General features: G+C 37.5%; 2 protein-coding genes across 7 annotated transcripts in view; one reads left to right on the forward strand and one right to left on the reverse strand.

The window, feature by feature from the left end:
- Positions 1–12,437, reverse strand: part of ART3 (ADP-ribosyltransferase 3 (inactive)) — a 148,596-nt gene that overhangs the window by 90,970 nt on the left and 45,189 nt on the right. The window lies entirely within an intron of this gene.
- Positions 8,478–10,424, forward strand: CXCL11 (C-X-C motif chemokine ligand 11). Its single transcript, XM_082727035.1, has 4 exons — positions 8,478–8,781; positions 9,347–9,473; positions 9,583–9,655; positions 9,886–10,424. The coding sequence occupies exons 1-4, from the start codon at positions 8,625–8,627 to the stop codon at positions 9,925–9,927; spliced, it is 399 nt and encodes a 132-aa protein (XP_082583161.1). The 5' UTR covers positions 8,478–8,624; the 3' UTR covers positions 9,928–10,424.

The raw sequence follows: 12,437 nt of genomic DNA on the forward strand, positions 1-12,437 counted from the left end.
GGAAAAAAATATGGAGGTTCCTCAAAATATTAAAAATAGAACTACCATATGATCCAGTAATCACACTACTGGGTATTTACACAAAGAATATGAAAACACTAATTCAAAAGGATATGTGCACCCCTGTTTATTGCAGTACATTATTTACAATAGCAAATTATGAATGCAGTCCAAGTGTCCATCCACACATGAATGGATAAAGATGATGTGGTATACATATACAATAGAGTATTATTCAGCCATAAAAAGAATGAAATCTTGCCATTTGCAACAACATGGATGGACCCAGAGTGTATAATGTTAAGCAAAAGAAGTCAAAGAACGACAAATACCATATGATTTCACTCATATGTGGAATTTCAGATACAAACCAAGGAAGAGACAATGCAAAAAAAAACAGACTTTTAACTATAGAGAACAGAACTTTTAACTATAGAGAACAGACAGCTACCAGAGAGGAGGTGGGTGGGTGGATGGGTGAAACAGGTAAAGAGGATTAAGAGTAAACTTATCTTGAAGAGCACTAATATATGAAATTACTGAATCATATTGTATTGTACACCTGTACACTAACACAACACTGTATGCTAACTATACTGGAATGAAAATAATGTTTTTGGAATCAGTCATTTTGCAACTTTACTAAAAAAAACGACTGAACTGGAGCACCTGGGTAGCTCAATCAGTTCAAAGTCCAACTCTTGATTTAAACGCAGGGCAGTGAGTTCTAGTCCCATACTGGGCTCCACACTGGGCATGGAGTGCGCTTAAGATTCTCCCTCTCCCTCTACCTGACACCTCCCCTCCCCGAGCTCATGCATGTATTCTCTCTCTAGCTTTTTTTTTTTTTAAAAAAGAACACCAAAAACAAAAAAACAAAAACCACACATTTAACTGCATACTTTAAAAGTGTAAAATTCTTGGTATCTAAATTATATCTTAATTAAAAAGCAAGATTGTGAAAATCTAAGGTTTTAAAAACTTTAGGTTGTTAAAAGAATTTAAATGTAGAATATGTGTAATTAAATACATGATTTCAGGATAAAATTTAAATGTTAATTCTCAAAAGGGTAGTTAAATAATGTAAAATAATCATCTAAGAACAGCAGACTACCTATATATCCCAGATTGTGCAACAGAAGATGGAAATAGGAAATGTGTGATAGTTACAGTGATTTTCTCATCTTACAAAAGAAAGAACCAGAAGATACTACTCATGGTTGATGTAAACAAAGGGAAAATGTTAGATTAAAAAAAAGCTTTATGGATTACTAGCAAAACATAAAACAATGCATTTCTTTCAAGTCACGTAAGAAAAATGTTCAAGAAAAGACATTTAATTTAAAGTGAAAAAGAAATCTAGGTATGCCAACTGCTAGAGTCCCTGTGGGAAAAAGTATGCAGGTTCTTCCAAAAGTTAAAAATAGAACTACCATATAATCTAGTAATGGCACTACTGGGCATTTAAGCAAAGAATATGAAAATGCAAATTCAAAAGGATATATGCACCCTTATGTTTATTACAGGATGATTCACAACAGACAAATCATGGAAACAGCCCAAGTGTCCACCCATAGATGAATGTATAAAGATGAGGTGTGTGTATAAATCTATATATGTAGATATATAGAAATATACACACGCATATACATACAATGAAATATTACTCCACCATAAAGAAAGAAATCTTGCCATTTACCACAACTTGGAGAGATCTAGAGTATATTACTAAATGAAATAAGTTGTTTAGAGACTATAAAACCATATGGTCTTACTCATATGTGGAATTCAAGAAATAAGCAAAAAAAAAAAAAAGAAAGAAAAGAAAGAAAAAAGAGACAAACCAAAAAACTGACCTTTACCAACGGGGAACAAACTGATGCTGACCAGAGAGGAGGTGACTGGGGGGACAGGTGAAATAGGTGAAGAGAGATCAAGAATAAATTTATCATGATGAGCACTAAATAATGTACATCTTTTTTTTTTATTTAATTTTACTTTTTCATTGTTGCAAGACTCCCTGTTTATGCACCACACCCATTGCGCCATGCAATACACGCCCTTCTTAATACCCACCACCAGGCTCACCTTTTTTAATCACTAGATCGTACACCTGAAACTAACAGAATACTGTATATTAACTACATTGGAATTTTAAAAAAAAGAAAACAGAAAATAGCAAGAAAGCATTTTTAAAACTTTACCTATTATCAGTTACTCAGTAAGTAAATTCACCCATTAAGCATCCTTTAGATACAACATTTTAAAGTACCTGCACATGGCTCATTTAAAACAAATAGGTTGAGAAAGATTGAGTGAGAAAGATAAAGATACATAAAAAGAAAATAAGGGTTACGTTAAAGTAGAACCCAAATTGTAAAAACATTACATGAGAAAAGATTTTTTAAAAATCCACAAGTCATACAACTTTATACACCAAGTAACATATAAAAACTGTTAATAATTTACAAAAATAAATGGATATTAAATTCAGAACTACAGGGAAATGTAGTTAGAAATACAATTATAGTCAGCATAAATATAAAGGTTAAATAAAAGTCATTTCATGTCAAATAATGTAGGCCTTAGATATTAACAGTTTGGACTTAAAAGCAAAAGGTGATAGAAACTGTTTAAGAATGTTCTTTCGGGGGACACCTGGGTGGCTCAGTGGATTGAAGCCTCTGCCATCAGCTCAGGTCATGATCCCAGGGTCCTGGTATTGAGCCCCACATCTGGCTGTCTGCTCAGTGGGGAGCCTGCTTCCCTCTCTCTCTCTCTGCCTGCCTCCTCTCTGCCTACTTGTGATCTCTGTCTGTCAAATAAATAAATAAAATCTTAAAAAAAAAAAAAAAAAAAAAAGAATGTTCTTTGGGGGAAGGAGCCGAGATGGTGGAGGAGTAGCAGCTGAGATCACATCAGGCAGCAGGAGACCAGCTAGATAGCTTATCAATCTGTTGCTAACACCTACAAATCCAACAGGAGATTGAAGAGAAGAGCAGCTGCAATTCTAGAAACAGAAAATCAACAACTTTCTAAAAGGCAGAAGCTGCAAAGAAGTGAATCCAAAGCAATGGGGAAGATAGACCGTGGCAGGAGGGGCCGGCTCCCGGCAAGTGGCAAAGCAACAGAACACAAAATCTGAACTTTTAAGTCTGCTCCATGGAGGGACATTGCTCCAGAGGCTAAGCTGGAATGAAGCTCATGCGGGGACAGCGTGGTCTCAGGTCCCACGGGGTGACAGAAGGTGTCTGAGTGTCACAGAGCTTGCAGGTATTAGAGCGGGGAAGCCGGCTACAGAGACCGAGCTGAGGAGTGAGTTCTCAGCTCCAGGTTACCTTAAACTGTGATCTGCGGCACAGTCAGGCCACTGCTCTTTCAGGACAGAAACAACAAGGTCCAGGGAGACCCCCTGGAAGAGGGCAGGGATCTGCTGGGTCTGGAGACTTCAGGCAGGGCTGTGTGCCAGAGACAGAGACGCTTGGTCACAGGCTGGGTGAGCTCAGAACATGGGCTGGAGACCAGGGAGACGGAGGGATTGAGCACTTTTCTCCAAGGGAACATTGAGGAGTCAGACCCTGAGCTCTCAGCTGCTCGGGCCAGAGATCAGGAGGCCGCCATTTTCAAGCCCATCCTCCCGAACTCTATGGAAAGCATTCAGGGAACAAAAGCTCCTGAAAGCCAACCCAAGCCGATTACTTCGTCTGGCCCAGGGTAATGGCGGTGCAATTCCACCTCAAGCAAAGACATTTGAGAATCACTAAAACAAGCCCCTTCCCAAGAAGATCAGCAAGAAATCCAACCAAGACCAAGTTCACTTACAAAGGAGAACAGCGGAATTCCAGAGGAGAAAGCAAAGCACGGAATTCATGGCTTTCTCCCCATGATTCTTTAGTCTTGCAAAGTTAATTCCTTTTTTTTTAATTTTATTTTTTTCTTATGCTAAAATTTTTAGCCCTCTTTCCTCTTTTAACATTTTTTAACTAGTTTATCTTTACAACACCTTTCTTTTCTTTTTTTTTTTTTTAAGATTTTATTTATTATTTATTTGACAGAGATCACAAGTAGGCAGAGAGGCAGGCAGAGAGAGAGAAAGGAGGAAGCAGGCTCCCTGCTGAGCGGAGAGCCAGATGTGGGGCTCGATCCCAGGACCCTGGGACCATGACCTGAGCCGAAGGCAGAGGCGTTAACCCGCTGAGCCACGGAGGAGCCCCAACACCACCTTTCATAAAAAAAAAAATTTTTGAACCTTCATTATTATAGACATATTTTATCCTTCATTGTATCTAACTTTATTTTTTATATACACATAGGATTTTTTCTTCTAAAAAAATCTAGAATTAAACTTCTCTCTTTTTTTTAAAGATTTTATTTATTTTATTTTGATAGAGAGAGATCAGTAGGCAGAGAGGCAGCAGAGAGAGTTGGAGAAGCAGGCTCCTTGCTTGCGGAGCAGAGAGCCTGATGCAGGGCTTGATCCCAGGACCCTGAGATCATGACCTGAGCCGAAGGCAGAGGCTTTAACCCACTGCGCCACCCAGGTGCCTTGTAGAATTCAACTTCTTCTAAAAGATCAAAATATACCCTAAATCCAACACAGGGCTTTGTTCTAGTCTCCAGCATGAGCAAATTCTCTCCACTTTCTTTTTCTTTATTCTCCAAAAAAACTTACCAACTCTTTTTTTAGAAATTTTTAAAAAATTTTTTTCATCTTTCATATTTCATCCCTTCATCATGTTTACCCTTTTTATTTGGTGTGTGTGTGGGGGGGGTATTTTTGATTCTTTAAAATTTTGGGAGTTAGTTTCTTCTAAGAGAAGAAAAGACCTCGAATAGCCAGAGGAATATTGAAAAAGAAAGCCAAGGTTGGTGACATCACAATTTCAGACTTCAAGCTCTATTATAAAGCTGTCATCAAGACAATAGGGTACAGGAATCCATCAGACTCCTAGAGGAGAACATAGGCAGTAATCTCTTCGATATCAGCCACAGCAACTTCTTTCAAGATATGTCTCCAAAGGCAAAGGAAACAAAAGCGAAGATGAACTTTTGGGACTTCATCAAAATCAAAAGCTTCTGCACAGCAAGGGAAACAGTCAAAAAAACAAAGAGGCAACCCACGGAATGGGAGAAGATATTTGCAAACGACAGTACAGACAAAAGGTTGATATCCAGGATCTATAATGAACCCCTCAAACTCAACACACATGAAACAGGCAAACATATCAAAAAATGGGAAGAAGATATGAACAGACACTTCTCCAATGAAGACATACAAATGGCTATCAGACACTTGAAAAAATGTTCAACATCACTAGCCCTCACAGAGATTCAAATTAAAACCACATTGAGATATCACCTTACACCACTTAGAATGGCCAAAATTAACAAGACAGGAAACAACATGTGTTGGAGAGGATGTGGAGAAAGGGGAACCCTCTTACACTGTTGGTGGGAATGCAAATTGGTGCAGCCTCTTTGGAGAACAGTGTGGAGATTCCTCAAGAAATTAAAAATAGAACTTCCCTATGACCCTGCCATTGCACTCCTGGGTATTCACCCCAAAGATACAGATGTAGTGAAAAGAAGGGCCATCTGTACCCCAATGTTTATAGCAGCAATGGCCATGGTTGCCAAACTATGGAAAGAACCAAGATGCCCTTCAACGGACGAGTGGATAAGGAAGATGTGGTCCATATACACTATGGAGTATTATGCCTCCATCAGAAAGGACGAATACCCAACTTTTGTAGCAACATGGATGGGACTGGAAGAGATGATGCTGAGTGAAATAAGTCAAGCAGAGAGAGTCAATTATCATACGGTTTCACTTATTTGTAGAGCATAACAAATATCATGGAGGACAAGGAGTGTTAGAGAGGAGAAGGGAGCTGGGGTAAATTGGAAGGGGAGGTGAATCATGAGAGACTATGGACTCTGAAAAACAATCTGAGGGGTTTGAAGTGGTGGGGGGGGTGGGAGGTTGGGGTACCAGGTGGTGGGTATTATAGAGGGCATGGATTGCATGGAGCACTGGGTGTGGTGAAAAAATAATACTGTTTTTCTGAAAATAAATAAATTTTAAAAAAAGTAATATTTGTGAAATAAATAAAGTAATAAAAAAAAAAAGACAGTATGGTACTGGCACAAAAACAGACACATAGATCAGTGGAACAGAAGAGAGAGCCCAGAAATAGACCCTCAATTCTATGGTCAACTAATCTTCGACAAAGCAGGAAAGAATGTCCAATGGAAAAAAGACAGCCTCTTCAATAAATGGTGCTGGGAAAATTGGACAGCCACATGCAGAAAAATGAAATTGGACCATTTCCTTACACCACACACAAAAACAGACTCAAAATGGATGAAGGACCTCAATGTGAGAAAGGAATCCATCAAAATCCTTGAGAAGAACACAGGCAGCAACCACTTTGACCTCAGCCGCAGCAACATCTTCCTAGAAACATCGACAAAGGCAAGGGAAGCAAGGGCAAAAATGAACTATTGGGATTTTATCGAGATCAAAAGCTTTTACACAGCAAAGGAAACAGTTAACAAAACCAAAAGACAACTGACAGAATGGCAGAAGATATTTGCAAATGACATATCAGATAAAGCGCTAGTGTCCAAAATCTATAAAGAACTTAGCAAACTCAACACCCAAAGAACAAATAATTCAATCAAGAAATGGGCAGAAGACATGAACAGACATTTCTGCAAAGAAGACATCCAGATGGCCAACAGACACGTGAAATACAAATCAAAACCACAATGAGATACCACCTCACACCAGTCAGAATGGCTAAAATTAACAAGTCAGGAAATGACAGATGCTGGCAAGGATGTGGAGAAAGGGGAACCCTCCTACACTGTTGGAGGGAATGCAAGCTGGCGCAACCACTCTGGAAAACAGCATGGAGGTTCCTCAAAAAGCTGAAAATAGAACTACCCTATGACCCAGCAATCGCACTATTGGGTATTTACCCTAAAGATACAAATGTAGTGATCTGAAGGGGCACATGCACCTGAATGTTTATAGCAGCAATGTCTACAATAGCCAAACAATGGAAAAAACCTAGATGTCCATCAACAGATGAATGGATAAAGAAGAAGTGGTATATGTATACAATGGAATACTATGCAGCCATCAAAAGAAATGAAATCTTGCCATTTGCGATGACGTGGATGGAACTAGAGGGTATCATGCTTAGCGAAATAAGTCAATCGGAGAAAGACAACTATCATATGATCTACCTGATATGAGGAATTGGTGATGCATCATGGGGGCTTAAGGGGGCAGGAGAAGAATAAATGGAACAAGATGGGATTGGGAGGGAGACAAACCAAAAGTGACTCTTAATCTCACTAAACAAACTGAGGGTTGCTGGGGGGGGGGGGGTTAGGAGAAGGAGGGTGGCGTTATGGACTTTGGGGAGGGTATGTGCTTTGGTGGGTGCTGTGAAGTGTGTAAATCTGGCGACTCACAGACCTGTACCCCTGGGGATAAAAATATATTATAAGTTTATAAAAAATAAAAAATTATTTAAAAATAAATAAATAAATAAATAAATAAAAATGAAGCTGCCCTATGACCCAGCAGTTGCAGTACTGGGTATTTAGTCTAAAGATACAAATGTAGGATCCAAAGGGGCACGTGCACCCGAATGTTTATAGCAGCAATGCCCACAATAACCAAACTACAGGAAGAACCTCGATGTCCATCAACAGATGAATGGATAAAGAAGATATGGTGTGTGTGTGTGTATATATATATATTCCATTGCATATATATATGCAATGGAATACTATGCAGCCATCAAAAGAAATGAAATCTTGCCATTTGCGATGATGTGGATGGAACCAGAGGGTATTATGTTTAGCAAAATAAGTCAATCAGAGAAAGACAATTATCATATGATCTCCCTGATATGAGCAAGTTGAGAGGCAACATGGGAGGTTTGGGGGTAGAAAAGAATAAATGAAACAAGATGGCATTGGGAGGGAGACAAACCATGAGTCTTTTAATCTCACAAAACAAACTGAGGGGCTACTGGGATGAGGGGGGTAGGGAGAGGGTGGTAGGGTTATGGACAATGGGGAAGGTATGTACTATGGTGAGTGCTGTGAAGTGTGTAAACCTGGCGATTCACATACCTGTACCCCTGGGGCTAATAATACATTATATGTTAATAAAAAATTTAAAAAATTAATAAAAAAAATGTTTTGTTTATACTGATGTGAAGAATGGAGGGTGAACAGAGTAGGAAGATAGTCTTCCTGAATGAAAGAATGAATGGCAAAAAAAAAAAAAAAAAACGAAAGAAAAAAAAATAATGAATGAATGGCAATCAGAATTCATTGCCCATGGTCAATCCCAGAATGAAATACATTTCTAGGAAATGCTGATTTGAGAAGGCTGGTTCCCATTTGGGTGTACCTTATTCTATGTTTATATAGCTCTTTGCTCTTTACAAAGTGCTTTCACATTCCTAATACAAACAGGAAAGGACAGTGACATGTAGATGAGAACAAAATAGAAACTCTTGGAAGCAAAAGAGCATGACTCAAGAAGGGGAATTCCTGTTGTCCTAAGAGGACTGCAGGTGTATAAAAATGCCTTACATATGCCAGTCAAGAACCTTCTTTCACATTCAGCGTTTCTACTCCCTCCAAGAAGAGTATCAACACTGAAGCAGCGGCACCAGCAGCGAAAGACAAACATGAGTGTGAAGGGCATGGTTATAGCCTTGACTGTGATAGTCTGTGCTACAGTTGTTCAAGGTATATGGTACCTTTTATTTCTTAGCTTATAAATTCACTTTCTAATGCTTCAAATGTCTTTGTTTCCATCTTTTCTTAAAAGGTTTAGTAAATTTTTATTTAATCTCAGACATTAGAAGTTACTACTGCTTTGACAGACAATGTCTGAAGTGTTTAAGGTACTAGAAATGATTATTGAAGCTAGAATTGATAAACTTCATGGAGTTTTTGATTTGGCTACAATATCTGGCAAGAGCCTTTAGCAATAGTTTTAGATATCTGTTAACAAGATTTTATGTGAGATAATATTATTAGCTTTCTGGATATATTCTTGAGCATGGAAACGAGGGAGATTATCTTAATCTCCAATAACTTTTCATGCTTCCTTTTATTCTTTAGTGGTTTACAAATTTAAAAAAGAATCAACATGGTACTTATGTTCCTTTCCCAGTAACAGCGGTGTCAAGTGCTATCTGACAGATTGCTATCTTGATCCTTAATGAGAACCCTTCTTCACCAGAATTATAAACTACAATCATCTGTTACAAACAGAAGTATTAGTAACTGATGCTGTGATCTGTTTTAGGCTTCCCCATGTTCAAACAGGGACGCTGTCTTTGCATAGGCCCTGGAGTAAAAGCAGTGAAAGTGGCAGATATTGAGAAAGCAACCATATTTTACCCGAGTAACAGCTGTGACAAAATAGAAGTGATGTAAGTATGAACTTGCTAAAGAGGACAGTGGTGGGAAGCTTTTTTGCTTTTGTTTTGCTTATGTTTTTCCAACCAAAACTTAAAACTATTTTGGATCTTCCCTTAACAGTATCAACCTTAAAGCACGTAAAGGACAAAGATGCCTAAATCCCAAATCGAAACAAGCAAGCATTATAATCAAGGTAGGGTATCAGATTACTGGTATTTTATAATTAATTTTAACCAAGACAGATCTTTTGAGAAAACAGACTTGAAGAAAAGATTGTTCTGCTAGGATTTTGTGTGAAGCATTTTGATAAGAGGGCTTTGATTTCACTTTCTTTTTCCGCCGGAAGTTTTTACATGTCAACTTAATCACTGGGAAACAAGAACAGCACAATGCCAAAAAAAAACTCTCATTTTCTCATTTCAGAAAATTCAAAGAATGAATTTTTTAAAACATCAAACTGTATGAAGTCCTGAAGTCCTGGGGAAAGAGGATTTGAAAACCTAGAACAAGTTTAACCGTGACAACTAAAGTGATAAGAATTCCACAGTAAGAAACGGATTTTCTTCCTGCCTGTTGCAAAGTACATTCATTCACTTCTATGTCAGCAAACCTCAGAAATCTGATAGTGAGAACTATTCTTTTGTGTCCAAGACAATATTTCTGTATCTAGAAGTTATGTGTTTGTACTTGATCTATCCTGCCATATTACAACTTTCACTTACAATGGATATATTAACATTATTACTGGAGTCAAGATTGTATATTTGAATGCATCCGTGTGTGTAATAAACATTCCCCAAATAATTTTTAATGCAAATCCACACTTTTCTCCCAAAATAACAGCACATATATGTTCTTATGTATATTACCATTTTATGAAAAGGCTGTAATTCATGAAATGTACTATGAAAAAAGTTATAAGCTAAGGAAACAGATAAGACTATAAATATTTCATAACTGAATTAGTAGTTCTGGCTTTAATTTTATTTTTTTAGCAACTTTTTTTTTCACTGAGATTTTGTTGTGGTGGCTTGGTTTTATTTATTTATTTTTTAAGTCAGCTCCACACTGGGAGCCTAACACACGGCTTGAATTCCCAACCCTGAGATCAAGACTTGAGCTGAGATGAAGAGTCGGACACTCAACCGACTGAGCCACCCACGTACCCCTTTCATTGAGATGTGCAATAAGGATATGTGTGTTTACTGTGCATTTTGGTTTTATATATACTTAAAAATTGTAGCAATAATTTGGATACATTTTAACTTAAATATAAAACACTTTTGTCTACCAAAAAATGTTGAAAAATGAGTATATGCATATGTCTGGCAATCACCTCTACTTTCTGGGGTTTTCTTTTTTTAATTTAAATTCCAATTATAGTTAATATATAGTGTGATATTAGTTTTAGGTGTAGAATTCAGGTGGCTTCAACACCTACATACAACACCTGGGTGCTCATCAGAAGCATCCTCCTTAAACCCCATCATCTATTTAACCCATTTTTCCTCACACCTACCTCCCCTTGGTAACTATCAGTTTGTTCTCTATGGTTAAGACTTTGTTTCTTGGGGGGTGCCTGGGTGGCTCAGTGGGTTAAAGCCTCTGCATTCGGCTCAGGTCATGATCCCAGGGTCCTCGGATCAAGCCCCACATTGGGCTCTCTGCTCTGCAGGGAGCCTGCTTCCTTCTCTCTCTCTCTGTCTCTCTCCCTGCCTCTGCCTACTTGTGATCTCTGTCAAATAAATAAATAAAATCTTTTAAAAAACCTTTAAAAAAAGAACTTTGTTTCTTGGTTTGTCTTACCCCCCTCCATGTTCATCTGTTTTGTTTCTTAAGTTCTACATATAAGTGGAATTTATGGTACTTGTATTTCTCTGACTGACTTATTTCACTCAGTGTAATAATATTTTCTAGCCCCATCCGAGTCATTGCAAATGGCAAGATTTCATTCTTTTTTATTGCTGAGTAGTATTTCATTATATATATATATATATATACATATATATATATATATATATCACAATATTTCACTGTGTGTGTGTGTGTGTGTGTGTGTATACATCACATCTTCTTTATACTTTCAGTAATCAGTGGATATTTAGGCTCTTTCCGTAATTTGGCATTTGACGAAGTATAACATCCATTCATGATAAAAACCCTCAACAAAGTAGGATTAGCAGGAACATCCTTCAACATAATGAAGGCAATATACAAAAAAACCTATGGCTAATATCATCCTCAATGGGGAAGAACTAAGAGCTTTTTGTCTGTGGTAGGAAAAAGCCAGGGATCTACACTCTCGCCACTACGAATTTAACATCGTCCTGGAAATGCTAGCCACAGCAGTAAGACAACAAAAAGAAATAAAAGGCATCCAAATTGGCAAGGAGGAAGCCAAACTTTCACTATTTGCAGAGGACATGATACTCTATATAGAAAACCTGAAAGGCTTCACCAAAAAATCGCTAAAATTGATACACCTATTCAGTGAATTCACAGGGAATAAAATCAATATACAGAAATTTTTGTTGCATTTCTATACACCAATAATAAAACAGCATAAAGGGAAATTAGGAAATCAATCCCATTTACAATCACACCAAAAACCGTAAGATCTCTAGGATTAAACCTAACCAAAGAGGGTAAAGATCTGTACTCCAGGATTCTTTTTCTTAGAAAAACACATAATCTACTTTTTAGTCATGCCTATACCATGAAATTTGGTGTTATCTAGATAATTTTAACTTGAGAAAAAATCAAAATCGTTTTCTTGTAGTAAAATATCACAAACTTTCTTAAAACAGAAACAATATGCTTTCTAAAAATTGAGATGCCTTTAACAATTTTAACTTGTATTTCAAGAAATAAACAGCTACCTGTCATCACACAGAATTGTTTAGAAATATATTTTAATGGGTAATTGTGAAAGACAGTGATCTTTTTTTAAAGGGGTCTTCCTGGGTCCAAAACCC

The sequence above is a fragment of the Mustela nivalis genome, assembly GCF_964662115.1.
Source record: "Mustela nivalis genome assembly, chromosome: 4".
NCBI lineage: Eukaryota > Metazoa > Chordata > Mammalia > Carnivora > Mustelidae > Mustela > Mustela nivalis.